The following is a 17,902-nucleotide window of genomic DNA, read 5'->3' as shown; positions in this document are numbered from 1 at the left end:
TTGTCTATAAATATCAGTCGTTTTGTCTCCTTTGTAGATAGTTTAACAAGGCACTCTTTTCCTTCGTACAAGCCATCCACTACAGACTGCTTTCAACGCTCCCAGAAGCTCATCACTGCGTTCGGCAGGCCGTCTACATTCTTTACATGCATCAAGAGCTGTCGATTCTATTCAATCAAGACGTCTAGCTCGCCATACTAACAAGGGTGGTATAGCCTTCAGATATAGGCAGCTTGAGGAACAAAGCGTTTGGCGGCCACCAGGAAAAACGCACTAGCAGACAAAACATAGCTATAGCCAAGACTGGCAAAGAAACCGTAAATTCAAATGTCAAATGCTGTAACTTACAGGGTTCCGGTAGGGCACATACCTATTAATTTGTCCTCTCCCATCTAAAAAAACATGATGCCAACTGAAATTGCAAGTCACTCAGCACCCAATGATCCATGAAAAGTTCCAGCGCCACTTCAAGTTTTTGACGCTCAATTTCACCCCGCCAGCAACATCCTGGATTATAATGCTCAGTGGTGATGAGCATAGAAGTACGAAAGTATATATGAGCATTACCTTCTGTCGATTGTGTATATCTGAAGGGGCCAAACGACAAGAGACTGACCGAAAATACGTATCTAAACAGAGAAAGAATACAAAGAGGGGAGACAAAGGGAATTGAACCGGAATCGCATATCGGGTGGCGCCTAACAGGACCAGCTGAAACCCGTCTCAGCTCTACGCGGCCTTTTTAGGGAAAGCTTGCATGTGCTAGGGTGAGCGAAAAGCTTGGCCGGCGACAAAATCTCGAGCTGTATTGGTCTGAAGCCAAGGAGTGAAAAGCCCCGTGAATCGCCATGGGACCACGTATGTATGCACACGATTGATCTCGAACCGTCTCAGACATTCCGGCCACCGACGTTTTACCGCGCAGGCACCCACGCATACACCATCCTGGCGGTGACACGCCCCTCGCCCTTTGTGGCAACAAATTTCTTGACGTGATAGCGCTGCCCGTCGACGAGAGCAAAGCCCCAGACCTGGTCCACCCGCCATCCGGCTCTCTCGTTCGTCGCGGTGATCCAGACGTGGCCGGGTGAGCCCTCGGGTTCTTCTTCCAGCCAACCTTCGCCCAGGTAAGGGTCGATCTCTTCCTTGCTGGAGACCCCCGGGGCCGGGTGCTCGCTTGTGAGGTCCAGCCAGCGCGACCGCGCCCGCTGGCTACCAAACACGGCAGACTCATGGACCTGCTCGGACCCGTCAAGCTGGATGGTCTCGGTCTCTGCTTTCAAGCCACCGGTCGCCGTCTGCTCGGTGCGGATGATGGTACGTCCTTTCTCATCCTTGGTCTGTGTAATCGTTCCGGTGATTGTCGCCCAAGACACGGCTTTGCGGACAATCCTATGTTCCGGAGAATGGAAGTAAATGCCTCGTGAGTCGCAAGTACCAGACCAGAGAGACGTAAAAAACAAAACCTCCCCGGTTAGTTCCTGGATTTCACCTACCAAGGGATGCCTTGAAGCTCCAGAATCGGGTCTATGCTGTCCGACAATTTCTTGTCCTGTCGGGGTGGGAGAGGGAGGAGGGATCTTCTGTCAGTTACGGGCACACGACATGACCAGTTCGCAGCAGAAGAGCCTGTCAAGAGGGCGTAGGACTCACCATGGTCCATGACCCGTTAAGGTTGTGGATATTGCTGCTTGCCGGCGCGCTCATTGCTGTGACTGCAGGAAGACTCGCGAGAAGGACGCGTTCTTGAGTATGGTGCATACAACCGCCACGGACCGATGGGTTCTGCGTATCTAAAGTATAATTATACCTATATACAGATCTAATTATGTGCAGGTCCGTCCGTGTATATATGACATGTATGCACCTATGGGAATTGCCTACTTCGAAGTTCCTACTTGAGTCTCGGGTAATAACCGTGCGCCCTACAAGTGTTCCAGAGGTGCCCACGGTGCTCTCGAATTTGGATCTGCATCTGAAGGTGGCAAAGAGCTGAACCCGAGACGGGCTCCGGGCGATCTACCAAGCCAGAAAAGCCTCCGAAAGTCTCCGGAGAGCGAACTGAGACATGCACACAAATACTTCGGAAACCTTTTTGAGTTGAGACTTCCCCGAGCAAACGAGCGCTCTCGCAGCAAGGAGCATCTTCCAGCTTGTCCCCAAACTCTTCTCAATTTCCCTCCATCTCAATCTCGGCATCGTTGCCCGCGGCCGAACTTTTGTTGACACGCCCAACACTCAAGTGAAACGAGGGGATTGCGAGGAGTATAAAACAAAGCTCGATTGCAATCGAGCACTTTCATTAACTAATTGCCTTTTTTTTTACTTCACTGAGCCGGGCAGACGGGCAATCGAGGCCGCAGAAAACGAAAAGAAAACATGGATAGCGACACCACCAAGCTCCCCCCGGAGTCGGAATCGGCGGGGACCAAAGAGTTGCGGTCGGAGAATGAGATCGCTACGGCGCCGGCAGAAGAGCTGTCGGACTCGCCACCCAAACAGCCGTTCCGGCCAAGCGTCCGCGTCTGGACCATCCTGATTGCCGTGGGCTTCGCGGGCCTGCTCACGGCGCTGGAAGCCACCATCACATCCACCGCTTTGCCGTCCATCGTCAACGACCTCGAGGGCGGCGACGCGTACGTCTGGGCCGTCAACGGCTACCTTTTGGCCATGACGGCTCTGCAGCCTCTGTACGGCCAGCTGGCCAACGTGTACGGCCGGCGGTGGCCCACCATCCTCGCGACGGCCGCCTTCCTACTCGGCAGCGGCATCGCCGGGGGAGCCACCAACATGGCCATGCTCGTCGCCGGCCGCGTCATCCAGGGCATCGGCGCCGGCGGCATCAACGTCCTCTGCGAGGTGCTGGTCTGCGACGTCGTCCCCCTGCGCGAGCGCGGCAAGTACCTCGGCGGCATGTTCGGCATGATCGCCCTCGGCACCGCCCTCGGCCCCTTGTTTGGCGGCCTCATCGTCCAGAACACGACGTGGCGCTGGGTCTTTTACCTCAACCTCCCCGTCGGCGGCGTCGCTCTCGTCCTCCTCGTCCTCTTCCTGCACGTCAACTACCGCAAGGAAGACAGCCTGGCCTCGACGCTGACCAAGATCGACTGGCTGGGCAACGTCATCTTCATCGGCGCCGTCTCGGCCGTCCTCATCGCCCTGGCTTGGGCCGGCGCCGTCTACCCGTGGGGCTCCTACCGCATCCTCGTGCCGCTGCTCGTCGGCCTGGCCGGCCTGGCCGGCTTCCTCGCCTTCGAGGGATCGAGGTTCTGCGCCCAGCCCATGATGCCGCTCCACCTCTTCTCCAACCGGACCTCGTCGACCGCCTTCGCCCTGACCTTCCTCCACAGCGTCACCACCCTCTGGGTCCTCTACTTCCTCCCCGTCTACTTCCAGGGCGTCCTGGGCTCCTCGCCCCAGCGCTCCGGAGTGCAGCTCCTCCCGACCGTTCTGGTCCTCATCCCCTTCGGAGCCTTCGGCGGCGTCCTCATGACCAAGATCGGCCGGTACCGGCCCCTGCACCACGTCGGCTTCGCCCTCATGACGGTCAGCATGGGCCTGCTCGCCCTGCTCGACGAGGACTCCAACACGGGCAGCTGGGTCGGCTTCCAGATCATCGGCTCGGCCGGCGCCGGCATCATCATCCCCACCCTGCTCCCCGCCGTCATGGCCCCCCTGGCCGAATCCGACACCGCCCTGGCCACCTCCACCTGGGCCTTCCTCCGCAGCTTCGGCCAGGTCTGGGGCACCGCCATCGCCGCCGCCGTCTTCAACAACCGGTTCGACGACCTGGCCGGCCGCATCACCGACGCCGCCGTCAGACAGCAGGTCACCGGCGGGCAGGCCTACCAGCGCGCCACCGCCGCCTTCCTGGACCTCCTTCCCCCCGAGTCCAGGGACCAGTTTGTGTCCGTGCTGAGCGACAGCCTGCGCCGCTCCTGGTTCGTCTCCATCGCCTTTGCCGGTCTCGGTTTCGCGCTGGTCATCTTCGAGAAGGAGATACCTCTGCGAGAAGAGTTGGATACGGAATACGGTGTCGCGGAGAAGACGAAGCCCAAAGGAAATGGTGACGTTGAGAGGTCTGCAGAGCGCACTGCATAATCATGATCATAATAAAAACTGTTTGGGGGGCGTGGGGGGGGGGGTTGGACAAAAACAATGGGGGTGAGACGGACATGAGAGGGTTCAATCAAAGGTTCATAGTAACTGTAATTATATAAGAGTCATTGATTCTACTTAATCATGCTGCCTTTTTGCGTCGGAATACCAGCAATTTCGCGGATCAGTTTCCTTGATTGTTGCTTTGTTATTAGATCTTTGGAAGGAAATATTGGAATGGGCACGTCTCGGCGGTCTTTGATCTTTCCAAGACGCCAGTGAACGTAATTACAAGTAATCGAATAGTCATTGTGCTATGTCTCCAGCATGACATCTACACACTATGTACTCCCAGCTGTGCTGACTTGACTAATACCTTCCCTTGATACCTTTTCCTTGATATCTTCGAGTCTTGCGATGTGAATCCCGACGCTGCCATTGACCAGGGAGCCAAAACTTTGACGACAACTTGCGCTCTGCAGTTTCCCAATTCCCTCACAACACTTTCCTCAGACGCTGCGCAGAGCCGTCACCACCGTGGCGACAACGCATAGCCATCCCGGCAGGTCGACCAGGAGCAACCTTCTTTGGTTGATATCCACAAAGTCCTGAAACCATGCCCTCGTCTCGGGCATCGTCTTGCTCTCCCACTCGGCTGCCGTGAGGCTCAACAATTTAATACCCTTTTGGAGAGGGTGCGCATGCCCGACAACGAACGCCACGCAGACAAGCCACCAGACCGACGGGGCATTGCTAAAGTAATAGTTGAGCAGGCATGTGGTGATTGTTGTCAGATGGCTGGGGCTCGAAACATAGACGATATTCTTGTAGTTGACGAAAAACGGGTACCAGAGGTCTCGTCTTGCTTGAGGCGGAACCTTATGGCCGAGGAATGCGGCCATGGTCACTTGTTGGCAGACGGAGCAGATCAACCTTTGTTTCCCCACATGCCCCGGATCTCTCAGTTAGTACAACACCCCCTTATGCAACGACTCATAACGGAGAGAAGGTAGGTATCTTACGCCGCCGAGGAGCTTGCCAACGGCGCCACCTGCAAGAGCGTCGAAGCAAACGAGCCAGCCATTCTCACATCAATGAAAAAAAAAATGCCCCAAGTTTGGTGTTGCTGAAGGCCTTGTTTTTCCACGTGTGTAATTATGTGGCTGTGAGTTGTTGTGGTGGGTAAAGTTTGCTCAAACGCTCCGTCACCTGGCGGGAGGCCGGAGATTTTTTTTCTTGTTCCCACTGGTCAACCAAAGGTAATTAAGCCGAGAGACGTCCCCAGGGTTATCAAACTCGGAGACCGAGCGATGTGTGTCGCTGCTCCCGAGCGCGGTCCTGTTGGGATGCCGTATTATCCGAGACAAGGAGAAAGCAAGGCCGATGAAGGACGCACTCCGAGTTGGCAGCATCGGACGCCGAGCATGCGAGTCGAGTAGCCGATCACCCACTCGATAATTTACTCCGACTTATTGAGCGACACAACTTACGAAGGCGGCGCGGCGTCAATTTTCATGACTGTCTTAGACCGAGGACATGAGGACACAAGCGCGCCACCCCTGAACCATGCCGCCAAAACCAATTTCCAAAGAGACAACCCCCATTCCTGGGAAGCCTACGCATGAAGTGACCGAATTTTGAATATTCGTCTGCCGTTCAAGAGCTATTAACTTTCCCGCAATCTCGACACCTTGGGGCTACCAGGCTATGTAACAGCCCATCCCTCCCTACCAATGTTCAGGTTTTTCAAAAGCGACTTCTACAACTTTGAGGCAACCCGGATCCTCAGCAGCGCAAGCGCCGAGGGTTGCGAGATCGCCGAATTTATCGAGGCCGTCTCCAAGATCCGAGAGCACGACCCAGAGAGCTGGTACGATGCGTGGCACGAGCAATCGCAGAGAGCCGAGGCGATATCCCGGGACGCGATCCGCGCGGGTCACGTCGACGCAGCGAGGAAGGCGTTGCTGAGGGCGTCCAACTATGCCAGGGCGTCGGGCTACATGCTCCCGTGGGCGGGGCAGGACGAGCGCGTGCTCCAGACGGCCGAGCGGTCCATCTCGCTGTTCCGAGCGGCCATCCCTTACATGGATTGCCGCGTCATGGTGCTCGAGATTCCGTACCAGGACGGGATCCTGATGCCTGCCTACCTATACCTGCCCTCCGCCGCAGGCCGGCAGGTCGGGGGAGGAGGAGGAGGCCCCGGGACGGAGGACAGGCCGGTGCCGGTCATCGTCGTCCCCGGGGGCGCCGATGCGACGCAGGAAGAGCTCTACTTTGTCTTTGTGTCCACCGGGGTCAGCCTCGGGTACGCGGTCGTGACCTTCGACGGGCCCGGGCAGGGCCTGGTGTTGAAGAAGCACAGAGTGGTCATGCGGCCGGACTTCGAGGTCGTCACCGGCACGGTCTTGGATCACGTTCAGCACATGGCCGCCGCCAACCCGGACCTGGGCCTCGACATGGACCGCGTCGGCATCCTGGGCGCCTCCATGGGCGCGTACTACGCCCTCCGCTCATCCGTCGACCCCCGGGTCAGGGCGTGCGTCTCGATCGACCCCTTCTACGGGCTCTGGCGGCTCGCCGGGACCCGCATGCCCTCCTGGTATGCCGGCCTGTGGACGTCGGGCTGGCTGCCCGACAGCGTCCTGAACGCCTCCATCTACCTCCAGATGCGCCTGCACTTCCCGACCCGGTGGGAGTTCCAGCTCGGCATGGCCATGATGGGGACCGCCACGCCCGCCGGCACGCTGCGGCGCTTCCGGGACTTCGACCTCGACGTCGCCCCCGACGGCAAGGGACCCATCGTCGACCGGATCCGCTGCCCGGTCCTGCTGACGGGCGCGTCCAGGTCCGTCTACGCCTCGGCGGGCGAGAGCACGATAGCCATCTACAACGCCCTCTCCGGCGTGTCCGAGAGCCAAAAAGAGGTCTGGATCCCGGAGGAGATCGGCAACGGGGGGATGACGGCCAAGGTGGGAGCTTGGGGGTTGCTCTCCCACAAGACCTTCCGCTTTTTTGACAGGTGGTTGCGCGTCAGTCGTGACAAGACCGAAGGCAATGGCCATGTATGTATATAAGTCTTTCATAAGACTAATTATCAGATAGATGGCAGGGCTGTAATTAATTACTCTACTAACTCCTCTGGAGACAATTCCCTTATTGGGGTTGCAGGCAATCAGGGGCGGGAGTCCCTCCGGAGAAGAGCCCATGGCCACCTAGGTAATTTGCTATCAGAAGCTTTGCTTTTTGTTCGATTTTCATTTTCTTTTTTCTTTTCTTTTCGTCGAGTGGGAGAAAGCTCGTCAGGCCGTAATCACGCCGCTAATTACCTGCTGTCCAACTCGAAGGCGGCAGCCACTCGGACACGGGCAAGCCGGCTAAGCGCCCTCCAACCCCTCAGTGTAACTTACCGCCGTGCTCACCCCGGTCTCATTGGCTGATGGACGTTTATCACACCATCTCTCTCTAGGAGAGGACGCATTGAGGACAGTGTGGCGTGCGAACTACACACGATAATTAGCAAAGCAATCAAGAGGCGGAAACGATGCGAAGAGCATATCACTGCCACCTGGCTTTCGGGTACAGGACCAGCTAAGTTACGCGCTGAATGTCTGCCAGTGTGTCAACATCTTTGTGTTCCCCAGGAATTTGTACATGGCAAAGTGCGGCGCCTAGGGCGCTCTCTACTAATTACACAGTAATGTTACCCGTTTGGGCAGCCGCTCTCATGCCGGCGAATGGGGTGCACTGGCAAATAAGCCTTGTTAATGCTTGGCCTCCATGTTGCCGCTCTGGACTGGCCCGCTGCATTGTGATGGCGCAACGGCACAGGGTCAGCAAGGCGGCTGGCTACTCGGCGGGGAAGAGAGTGGGAGGGCAAAACATCATGCATTCGACAAACACACCGCCCGCAAATGCAAACAGGGGCAGACTCCCTAATCTTGAATGGAGGGTTTGTAAAAGAACATTACGAAAGTTACGCATCTATAACTAGTCTGAGCGTTCATCCACACATCGAGTTGAGGTATCACGTCTCTATCTGTTCTAAAGGTCACCGTCCGAGAAGTTCTTTGATGCAACCCTTTCCCGATCCCTTCCTGCGAGGGCTGCCCCAATAGGTGGACAGGCCGCATATTTCAACTGTGGTCAGCTCTCGAGGGCACAGTCTCGTACTGTACAGAACGTAGGTACGTTTTTCTTGCCGCTTCCTTGACCTGTTGGCCGAGCTGGACCAGTGAAATTTAATTCTTTGTAACCAACGACGGGAACGTCCGCTCGGCTGAGTCCTCATCAATTGCGTCTTCAACAAGACCTGGACGGGCAGGTCTGCAGGAGTCCCGCATGCCAGTTGCGCGCAAGACTTCCTTCCCCCCAACCAGGGGTCCAGCGGGCTGCTGTTGTATGTACATATGTTTGCCATCCCGCCTGACCTTTGCACATTTTAGTCTCTCCTCATCCCCCTTTATGTTTTGTCTCCTGGGTTGTCAAGAGGGCACGTTTTCCGTCTGATGGGAAGAAGTGATTAATTATTGGATTCGGCGACGACTACATCCAAACCAAAATCTTGTCCTTCGAGAAATCCTTTTTTTTCTCTTATGATTCTCACAACGACTTCTACGTTGGTCTCAAAAATGGGATCGGACGCGCCCGTGCCGGCTGCAGGCGGTGGGTTGCCCTCCCTCGCCCTCGCCGCGGCCGAGCCTCGAAAGGACGGCATCATGGTATTGCGGAGGGATTCGGCGTCATCGCGTAGCAGCTCGTATTACAGTGCTGCCACTCCCGCACACAGCAGCCCAAGATCCAGCGCGAATGGCCGACTCCTCTCTGGACAGCAGGCCGATCGTTTGTCCGACAGCCCTCCGCTGACGCCCATCCCGGGCCATCTCTTGCAGCCGGTCGACGAGGAGCCCGACACTCCCAGTTCCACGATTGTCGAGTTCGGGGACCTGGGACGGGGCAGCGTACCGTCGGCAGCTCAGCTCGTCGAGCATGTTCACTGGTCCTTCAGACAATCCCAAGTTGCTGCCCTTTCAGAATCTCGCTCCAGCAGCAAAGCTCGTGGATCACAAGACAACCGCGAGAGCCGCGACGGGCGGACCTGGAGGGACCAAAGGAACCAGAGTCGGGGCAGGAGCGCTTCCACGCCGAGTGCGCCGAGGGAGAGGTCACAATCCAACCAGCGCAGACTGAACAGCGCGAGGGACACAAAAGCCAACGCGGAAAGCGAGCGCCGCCTGGCAGACGAGCGCATCAACCTGTTCCTCCAGTCCATGGCCCAGCAGGCGGCCCAGAATTCGGAAGACGACCTGGTGCGGGAGAACCGGAGCCTGTACCAACGCATCGCAGCGCTGCAACGCACCGAGCGCGAGCTGTTGGCCGAGAACCAAGACCTGACGCGCAAGCTTGCGGCCATAAAGCAGCACCACGAGCGCCGAGCACGGCAATGGGCCGAAGGCATCCGCCGCAAGGAAGTCGAGTACGAGTCCCGGATGCGGGAGCTGGGCGAGCAGCTGTTGGACCTCGTCAGCAGGCACCCGCAAAAGCTCCCCGACATGCTGTCCAACGACGAGATCTCGGCCTGGTTCGGGAGTTAAGACGCGGCCTGGAACAAATGGGCGACCAACTTCGGGCACCAGGACCCCCGTCGGCTCCGCGTTCTCCATCCGGTGCAGATGCAGGAGCTGTGCGGCGAAGTCAGGGGCTTCGTGCGCATGACCGATGCGGGCGGCCTTCCGCCGGAAATTCTCGATGGCGGTAAAGAGGCCCTGCAGACTCTCCTCAATGGCATGCTGGCCCACTTCATCTGCTCCGAGATCATCGCGTCGCCGATGTGGGTGTTCGCCGCGACATCGCTCGGCACATTGGAGAGCCCCGGCATAGTCCCTCCCAAGCCGATGCCGAGTCTCCCGGGCCTCCGGATGGACATGAGCACCTTCGCCGACGTGGCTCCTCAACGGCCAGGCCCAGTCGAAACCCCACGGAGCCCACAGTTCCCCCCGCCGTTGATCACATCCATGATTCCGTCGCTTGGTAATAGCGCGTCGTGTCTTGGATTACCCCTGAAGCCTGACATGGAGCGACTCGTGCACATGCTTACTGATGGTCAGTCCTGCTCCTTCGAGCGTCATTAATACACACCACCCACTCACCCCCCCCTCCCCCCCTTTTTTTTTTTTCCCAATCGCGAGATCTTGGCTAACAAACGTTTTGTTTCGGACAGCCCAAAGAGACGATGCCAGGGTGACGGCCCACCATTGGCGGGCCCAGATGATGCGCCTGTTCGCCGACGGCGGCTTCAGCATCAAGGACGTCGCTGCTGCGGGCAACAACGAGTCCCGCCGGACGTTTGTCGAATCACGCCTAAACTACGCGCGGAAGCTGAAGGAGCGTTTCCTCGGAGGCTCGGCGCGGTTTCTGCTCCAGGATCAGGATGCTCGCGGCATAGAGAGGCTGGAGAGCAAGTTGACAGAACTCATTGACGACGCCCTGAGGTTCTCGTGCAGGCTGTGGACGCGTATGGCACCCGTCCGCCTGTACGGGTGGAAGGACATGGGGAGCAAGGAGATCAAGGCGTCAACGTCCCTCGTCACCCTCTGCCACGCCCAGGTCGAAGTCGAATCTCGCAGGCACCGCGCACAACAAGCTGGCAGGGAGAAACCGCCGCAAGACGGCCAGACCGAACAGCTTATGGTCATGGCCGTACAGCCCGCAGTTCTGGCTGAGAACATCAGCCTCCCGCTCAACAGCGTCGGCAGAGGCGATGATGGCATGGCTTTGGTCTGGCTGAAGGCACGAGTCATGCTCGCAGGTCCAATGTCTGTGGACGGTCCGGAGCCGGAGCCGGATGTTGCGGGCGCAACAACACCCTCCAAGCCCTCATCACCCCCATCCCCACCAGCCGAGGACACCGCGAGCAAGTCGACGACCGGTTCCGGGGCATCACCACAGCCTGGTGCTGGTGCGCCACAGACCTGCGAAGTGTTGCCTGCCGCGTCTTTCAAGGCACCACCAGGTAAGAAGGCTACAGATTATTAGGGCGGCAAAAGCGGTTTCGGAGCAATACAAGAAGTCTTGTCCAGATACGGCGGCGGCTACGCGACACACGAATTGAGAACCATCCCTGATCCGTGACCGTGACCGGAACTTACGATCATACCTAAGAGATGATGCACTTTAACAGGCGATTTGGTTTACACGATAACAGGTGGTGCGGCGTACTCATGTAGGATGATTTCAACGACTGTTCGTTTAGTCAGCTCTTGAGAGATGGAACAACGGCGGTCCATCGTATTGCTTGTCGTTTGGTTGTGTTGGTGGATGGGTCTTGTGGTCTTGGAAAGCTTGTTGGAACACGACGATCGTTTGTTTTTCCTTTGTTTCCTCATGATGACAGACAAGGCATGCATGTCCTTTTTTTTTTTTTCTCTCTTCTGGATATCCAATGGATCGTTTTGCATTACCGACCTATCCATTTGATCCCTGAGACCTGAGAGCACGTATGGGAAAGCAGCGGAATGTATCAATATGTTGACAAGTCATGTTCATGGTGCTTGGTTAATGTTAAGCCAGTATCTGTCGACACCTTGCATTTTGTTTTAAAACAAAAGTCTATCTGGGACCCTTCTCGGACTCCAAAATTTATCTACCACTTGTGGACGACAGACGGGTGGGCATTCTCGACCAGCATCTGGGCGTACTCGTCGAACCACTGGCCGGCCTTGGGGGCGCCAGCCAAGCCACACTCGCCGTCGCTCTCGCCGCCAGGCTTGACCCAGACGAGAGCATCGACGACGGTGTTGTTGACCCTGGTCGTGGGCGCGGGGCCAAATCCGGCGGGTGCCACGTTGCACCATTCACCCCTGGGGGACGGGACACGCAATTCAATCGTCAGCAATCTCGGTCGCATGGGTCGAGGGTCAATCTGGTCGAAACTCACCACTCCTTGCGGGCTCCCGGGAGGGCAACGCGACCCTGGTCGACGATGAAGCGTGCCGGCAGCCCCTCTTTCTCGAGGAACGGTGTGAGCGAGGAGGCGTAGTGAGACTCGTCCCACGAGTTGCTCCACTCGGTAAAGTTCTCGCGCACGACGGCGTGGAAGGGGTTGTAGTTGGACACGTTGGTGACGAAGCCGCGGATCTTCTTGCCCTCGCCGGCAAGCTTGACCACCTCGGCAAACTCCTTGGCGGCCAGCGGCAGGTTGTCGTCCCAGCCGAGCCAGCCGCCGTGGGCAGCATCGATGTACAAGTGCACGTTTGGCTGCTGAAGGCTGGAGATGGCATAGGCGATGCCCTCGCGGTAGACGGGGGCGGCGTTGGCGCAGAACTCGATGCCCAGGTTGGTGACCAGGTTGGCCAGCGAGTCGGGCTCCAGGACGATGGCGAAGTCGAGGTCCTTTGCGGCCGCCACCTTGTCGGCGAAGGGCTTGACGAACTCAGTCTTGTAGATCTCGAGCCCGTTCTTGTCGCTGCTGAGCTCGCCCGCGCTCTCGCCCGCGCTGCAGTCGCGGTCCGGAAGGTTGTAGAGCACCAGGCCGACGATCTGCCTCCTGCCCGTCTTCTTCTGCGCCTTGCGGGCAGCCGCGATGGCGTCGTCGATGTTGGAGAGCTCGGCGATCCTCGAGACCCAGACGAACGAGCTGGTCTGCTGGACCTTCTCCGTCTTGGCGGCATTGACGGTGTCGTTCCTGGCCAGGAACGCCTTTTTGGTCTGTTCCAGCTTGGCCGCCCATGCCGGGTTGACGAACTGCGTCTTGCCCTTGAAAGGGTTCGCGTCCACGGCCCCAGGGGGCGACGACCCCTTGGGCTTAGGCGTGGCGGCGACAAGACCACCGGTAGCAAGGGCCGCGACCAAACTAGAGACGCGCATGGTGCACTATTAGTGTGCTACGTGCGAGGGAAAGGAGAGCGAAGAAGGGGAGGCGTCTGTCGAACGAGCGTGGGAAGAAGAGAGAGAGAGAGAGAGAGAGAGAGAGAGAGGAGACCGGGGACCGCAGGGATCCAAGGACCGAAGGCTCAGAGCTCAGCAATCTCCAAACGAACGCGACCCTAACCAAGCCCTCCTCCTCCCCGTTCCTGACGAGACAAGGTCGCGCCATGCTCTTATACCCAGGACATTCACAGTTCGCGGAAGCGGTACGAGATCCTCCGCTGGCAGGACGGGATAGCCGCTTCGAACGGAGGCTCCGCGAGCCAAGGCTCCATGACTGAGGGACGAGTCCGCATGTTGGTGTCGATGGTAAGCCAAGATCTTGGTCGACACTGCGGCTCCGGATGGTTATCCGAACATCCGCCTCTCCACTGTCCCAAAGGGGCAACCGTCAGGTACACATTTCCACCCATGTCCTCTGTGTGTGGAACCGGTGAAGGGTGCGGTTCCAGAAGGGGGCGCGCTCGCAGGGCTGAAGGGAACCCAATCCGCAATATTCTAGAAATTCGAAGTTATGCACGTCCCGTCCAGACCCCCCTCCCCCCCCCCCCCCTTTCGGCGGCTGTAGGAATCATCCCGCGATTCCGGGGGTTCGCAATCGATCGGCACCAGACTTCGGACGAGCACGCAACCCGGAAGCGAAATGGCATATAATCCATTTTGATTTGCCGTTAATATACGATTCGCGTTTCTTGGCCTGGTCACTACGGCGCAGTGTAGTCCTTCGCTGCTGTCCTCAAACTAAGAGCCATCGGGCAATTGGATTTTTCTTTCTTTGTCCGCGTGTGGTCGTCTTTACACTAGCGAGATACGAAATGCAGGTATATGCACTGTTATAAACAAGACTTTGCGAGTTGAAAAGCCGCTGGTTGGAGTAGGGTGACTACTCGAGTAAGAGGGGGGAAGAAGTTCAGGTTCTGCTCCGTGCACAGGGTAAATTTACCTTAGATACGGAGTACCTGTTACGGATTACCGATCTTTGAAACACACGGTTTACTTTACGGAGTCAGAAGTACTGTGTATGTACGGAGTAATTGTGTGCTTGGTTGGCCAATGCTCACTCAGTGGAATCTCCCGTCACAAAGACCCGAAGTTCTTCCTCGGCGCGCGGGAGTCGTGGCGAGGCATGATGCGGGGCAGGTGGGGGGCCAGGGGGGGTCCCTTCCCCAGAGACCGAAACACCTCCGGCGGGATCACATCAGACAAGGCGAGAGATCCGACCAATGCATGCCAAACGCTGAAATCCCACATGCCTCTGCAATTTCCATGTCATCGCTGAGTCCTATATGCCTATAACTTCACATATTTACATTTTCCCACCATCGCAGGGTCAGCCTTTGCGCAGATTCAGCCCGGATTCCGTCCTCCGCGGGCCGAACCTCCAGATTGCGCCGAGTCCACCTTGGCGATAGTGCGTGTTGCAACGCTTCCTCCCGCCCAAAAAACGATGCCTGCTTCCGAGTTGGGACAAACGCAGTCGGACGGGGCCCGGCTTCCGTCATTTTACTCGCCCAGGCCGGAAGCGCACAGCAGCACGTCGCACAGCGACGGCGAACTGGAGCATGCCGACTTCTCACTCTCGACGGGCAACCACTCCGCCCCTGAGACGGTGGCCGAGGATGCAGACGGTTCGGACGCAACACAACCTACGCCCGCGCAAGCGTCCACGCCATTGACGCAACCACCGCCCCCCTCCCTGCTCTCCCCCGCCTTCACACCACCCGCCACGCCTGGGACGAGCACGCCGAGCGGCGCTGGACCCGCCGTCCCCTCTTCCGAACCGCGGGGCATCCCCGTGGACAGCTCGATCCCGACAGGCGGGTGTGGCACCAAGCATCCGCGGCTGCTCGAAACATTACCAGAGGTTGAGTGCATAGTGCGCGCGCGCATCCCGACAACTACCGGGGCCGAGATGTTCCTGCACCTCTACAAGAACAATGTGGACAACAAGGAGCATCTGGCCATTGTGTTTGGCGGCAACATCCGGAGCAAGTCCCTCGACGCCGTGAGGGAGGGAGAGACCGAGATGGACCGCCTCGTGAGAGGCGCCTACACCGGCCGTCTCTATCCCGGGAGGACCACCAGCGGGCTGCCGGAAACGGCGTCCGACGGCCAATCCGGTGCGGCGCCCCCGGACTATGGGCCGCCGCTGGTGAGGATACACAGCGAGTGCTACACGGGAGAGACGGTCTGGTCGGCGCGTTGCGACTGCGGCGAGCAGCTCGACGAGGCGGCGAGGTTGATGTCTCTCCCCGGCAACAAGGCGGGCGGGATCATCATCTACCTGAGGCAGGAAGGTCGCGGTATCGGCCTGGGCGAGAAGCTCAAGGCGTATAATCTCCAGGACCTGGGATCCGACACGGTCGAGGCGAACCTGCTCCTGCGCCATCCGGCCGACGCTCGGAGCTACGGTCTGGCCACCGCCATGCTGCTCGATCTTGGCCAGAAAGAGATCCGGCTCTTGACCAACAACCCAGACAAGATTCGCGCCGTCGAAGGCCCTCACCGCGAAATCGTCGTCAAGGAAAGAGTCGCAATGGTGCCGCTGTCTTGGAAGGGGAAAGGGGGCTTCAGAACGCCCGAGGTGGAAGGCTACTTGAAGACCAAGGTACGACGTTCTCTCGAACCCCCCCCTCCCCCCCGGAGCATGCCATCACAAGCCCATTCCGAGGCTAACATTTGAACCCTGGTTTCAGATCGAGAAGATGGGTCACATGCTGGACTTGGCAAGCCTTCCACGTTGAGCCCGCTCGTACATTGACCTCGTTTGTATATTATCTGTACATCCCGTCATCTGTACCTCGTTCTTAGATACCTTTTACCATAGACTCGGCGCGTTCTTGGGGCATATTTCTCCCAGGAGCGAACAGCCGAACAGCTTCAACTTTTCGTCCTACTAACGATGATTAGTCTGCTTGTAGAGGGGGAGGGGAAGGGGGGGAAATGCCACAAGTGGCCAAATTCGAGCACTTCCAGCATATCAGAACGATTTTCATAACTGATTGTCCCAGCTTTGTTGTTCTACGCAGTAGGGATCATCACACCCTATTGTAACCAACCTTCTTGGATCTGTTGCGCTCCTCCGACGATTCTCAAGATTCAGGGTTAGGGTTTGTCTCTCCGGCCCATAGTCCACGATAACGGCGCTCATCCAAAAAGTCTCCCCACGCGTCGGCAGTCCATCGACACCCATTACGGCTCCCGCCCCAAGCAGAACCACAATTTGGCTCCGGGTCATCTTCTCAATCAATCTACGTATGGTCTGTGATCGGCAGCATCGAGCTGGTGGCATCGCACTGGCCACTTGAGCCCATCGCAAGCGTAGAAGCGCACCGCCCTCGCTTCGCCAAGGAGTATCCCGAAATGCGCGACGCCAATAGCCTCCGTCTCCGCCTGGTCGTGCAGCGGCACGCACTCCCAGAGGTGCGGGTCGTCTTCGCAGTGTCGTTGGATAATGACCCGACCATCGCAAATCTGCTGGAGCAGGTGAACGAGATCATCCCGCTGGAAAGCAATGACTGGGGCCTAGAGGATTACACCGTCCAACTTCGCGAGCCCGGCGGCCACGCCTTTGACTGCCTGCACTTTCAGCACCTGTCTGCGATCTTGAAAAACGACGAAGTAGTATTGTGAGTTTGATTCAGACCCTTACCATCACATTCTTCCTTTCTTCTTTTCCCCCTTCCTTCTTCTTGTACTAACCTCTGTTCTCGGCAGTATCCGGGCTCTTGACACCAACGATCGCCGCAAACGCCGGCTAGCTGGCCGCGATCAGATCTCGACGGACGGCAGGCATCTAATCGACGGCGTCGCCTTTGGCCGACCCCGGCTCAAAACCCCTAGGGACCGACCCCCTGTAGACATTCCGCCGCTCAAACGCAGGAGATTGACGTACGGAGACGACTCCAGCGAAGACGATGATGGACCAAGGCTACTCCTTACTGAGCACGGTGAAAATCAAGCAGCCGGCCGACATGTTCGCATCCGTGCTCCCGATGACGCCGAGGATGAAGGGTCTGATGGAGACGAAGAAGACGCAGATAGGGATTTCACGGCTGATGAGACTGACGAAGGCGAGGACGACATCGGGCCAGAAGGGGAAATTGACAGCTCCGAGCTGGAAGACGAACTTCGGGATCTGCAAGCGGACAATGAGCAGCTGCAGGAAGAAACTCCAAACGCTAATAAGGATATTGTCAAGGCTGCGCAACCCTCTGCGCCGAGGCGGTCCGCCGGGTTGGATTTGCAGACACTCGACAAAATATCCGCACTGCGAGCTGCTTTCCCAACCGCGCAGTTCGACGCGTGCGAGAGGGCCTTAACTCAGCAAAACGGAGACGCGAAGTCGGCGTACTCTTACTTGCGATCACAATATGAGCCGCTCATGTCTCTGGACGCCATGCTTTCCCATCTCAAACTTTCCACGTCCAGGGCTGCTGCTGCGACGGCCAACGACGCGTCCGGGGAGAGCGAGGCAGAATCGGTGGCTTCCATAGTCAAACACTACGATCAGCACGGTTTTCCCAGCGGTTCCGTCCTCGCGGGAACAGCCGCTGCCCAAATGGCCAAAGCCATGCGCAAGTCCGGCCTCGCTGTGAAGTCCCCGGTCCACACGAGGTTTGACGACGAGGGTCAGGTTCGAGCTCGCCAGGAGCCACCACCATACTCATCCGCCGAAAAACGTGAACTCGAGGGCAAAGATGAGAGCAGTAGCGAGCATGACAGCGAAAGTGATAGTGGTCCCGAGGTCGCATCCTCTAAATTTCCTACAGAAAGGGGTGCAATCCTCCCTGGCCAAGTCAAGTCTTCTCGGCTCGATAGCGACAATAACAGCAAAAGCGAGGAAGAGAGCGAGCAGGACAGTGAAGCCGATACCAGTGAG

At 57.8% G+C, this 17,902-nt stretch overlaps 8 protein-coding genes across 8 annotated transcripts; 5 read left to right on the top strand and 3 right to left on the bottom strand.

Annotated features, from left to right (window-relative positions):
* Nucleotides 1-779: 779 nt before the first annotated feature.
* Nucleotides 780-1,754, bottom strand: MYCTH_106502 (uncharacterized protein). The gene is made up of 3 exons (XM_003662393.1): nucleotides 1,654-1,754; nucleotides 1,497-1,552; nucleotides 780-1,392 (listed from the first exon to the last, which is right to left on the bottom strand). The coding sequence occupies exons 1-3, from the start codon at nucleotides 1,705-1,707 to the stop codon at nucleotides 915-917; spliced, it is 588 nt and encodes a 195-aa protein (XP_003662441.1). The 5' UTR covers nucleotides 1,708-1,754; the 3' UTR covers nucleotides 780-914.
* Nucleotides 1,755-2,159: 405 nt separating this feature from the next.
* MYCTH_78019 (MFS general substrate transporter-like protein) lies at nucleotides 2,160-4,425 on the top strand. The gene has a single exon (XM_003662392.1). It carries the CDS (start codon nucleotides 2,380-2,382, stop codon nucleotides 4,099-4,101), a length of 1,722 nt encoding a protein of 573 aa, XP_003662440.1. The 5' UTR covers nucleotides 2,160-2,379; the 3' UTR covers nucleotides 4,102-4,425.
* On the bottom strand, nucleotides 4,412-5,243 carry MYCTH_2133773 (uncharacterized protein). The gene is made up of 2 exons (XM_003662391.1): nucleotides 5,121-5,243; nucleotides 4,412-5,031 (listed from the first exon to the last, which is right to left on the bottom strand). The coding sequence occupies exons 1-2, from the start codon at nucleotides 5,180-5,182 to the stop codon at nucleotides 4,608-4,610; spliced, it is 486 nt and encodes a 161-aa protein (XP_003662439.1). The 5' UTR covers nucleotides 5,183-5,243; the 3' UTR covers nucleotides 4,412-4,607.
* A 353-nt stretch (nucleotides 5,244-5,596) lies between these two features.
* MYCTH_2303048 (uncharacterized protein) lies at nucleotides 5,597-7,528 on the top strand. Its single transcript, XM_003662390.1, has one exon. The coding sequence runs from the start codon at nucleotides 5,832-5,834 to the stop codon at nucleotides 7,170-7,172; it is 1,341 nt and encodes a 446-aa protein (XP_003662438.1). The 5' UTR covers nucleotides 5,597-5,831; the 3' UTR covers nucleotides 7,173-7,528.
* A 1,198-nt stretch (nucleotides 7,529-8,726) lies between these two features.
* On the top strand, nucleotides 8,727-9,371 carry MYCTH_2029812 (uncharacterized protein; the record flags this gene model as incomplete). Its single annotated transcript, XM_003662389.1, has 1 exon — nucleotides 8,727-9,371. A coding segment is annotated over one exon (645 nt), but the record flags the coding sequence as incomplete, so codon positions are not given.
* Nucleotides 9,372-9,427: 56 nt separating this feature from the next.
* Nucleotides 9,428-11,208, top strand: MYCTH_2303046 (uncharacterized protein). The gene is made up of 2 exons (XM_003662388.1): nucleotides 9,428-10,197; nucleotides 10,316-11,208. Exons 1-2 carry the CDS (start codon nucleotides 9,768-9,770, stop codon nucleotides 11,128-11,130), a joined length of 1,245 nt encoding a protein of 414 aa, XP_003662436.1. The 5' UTR covers nucleotides 9,428-9,767; the 3' UTR covers nucleotides 11,131-11,208.
* Nucleotides 11,209-11,652: 444 nt separating this feature from the next.
* Nucleotides 11,653-13,241, bottom strand: MYCTH_2303045 (glycoside hydrolase family 6 protein). Its single transcript, XM_003662387.1, has 2 exons — nucleotides 12,032-13,241; nucleotides 11,653-11,954 (listed from the first exon to the last, which is right to left on the bottom strand). Exons 1-2 carry the CDS (start codon nucleotides 12,958-12,960, stop codon nucleotides 11,738-11,740), a joined length of 1,146 nt encoding a protein of 381 aa, XP_003662435.1. The 5' UTR covers nucleotides 12,961-13,241; the 3' UTR covers nucleotides 11,653-11,737.
* A 967-nt stretch (nucleotides 13,242-14,208) lies between these two features.
* On the top strand, nucleotides 14,209-16,028 carry MYCTH_2303043 (uncharacterized protein). Its single transcript, XM_003662386.1, has 2 exons — nucleotides 14,209-15,628; nucleotides 15,717-16,028. The coding sequence occupies exons 1-2, from the start codon at nucleotides 14,468-14,470 to the stop codon at nucleotides 15,762-15,764; spliced, it is 1,209 nt and encodes a 402-aa protein (XP_003662434.1). The 5' UTR covers nucleotides 14,209-14,467; the 3' UTR covers nucleotides 15,765-16,028.
* Nucleotides 16,029-17,902: the final 1,874 nt, after the last annotated feature.

This window comes from Thermothelomyces thermophilus, chromosome 2, assembly GCF_000226095.1.
Source record: "Thermothelomyces thermophilus ATCC 42464 chromosome 2, complete sequence".
Taxonomy (NCBI): domain Eukaryota; kingdom Fungi; phylum Ascomycota; class Sordariomycetes; order Sordariales; family Chaetomiaceae; genus Thermothelomyces; species Thermothelomyces thermophilus.
The sequence above is the reverse complement of the archived record's forward strand: the minus strand, read 5'-3'. Positions and strand labels throughout refer to the sequence as shown.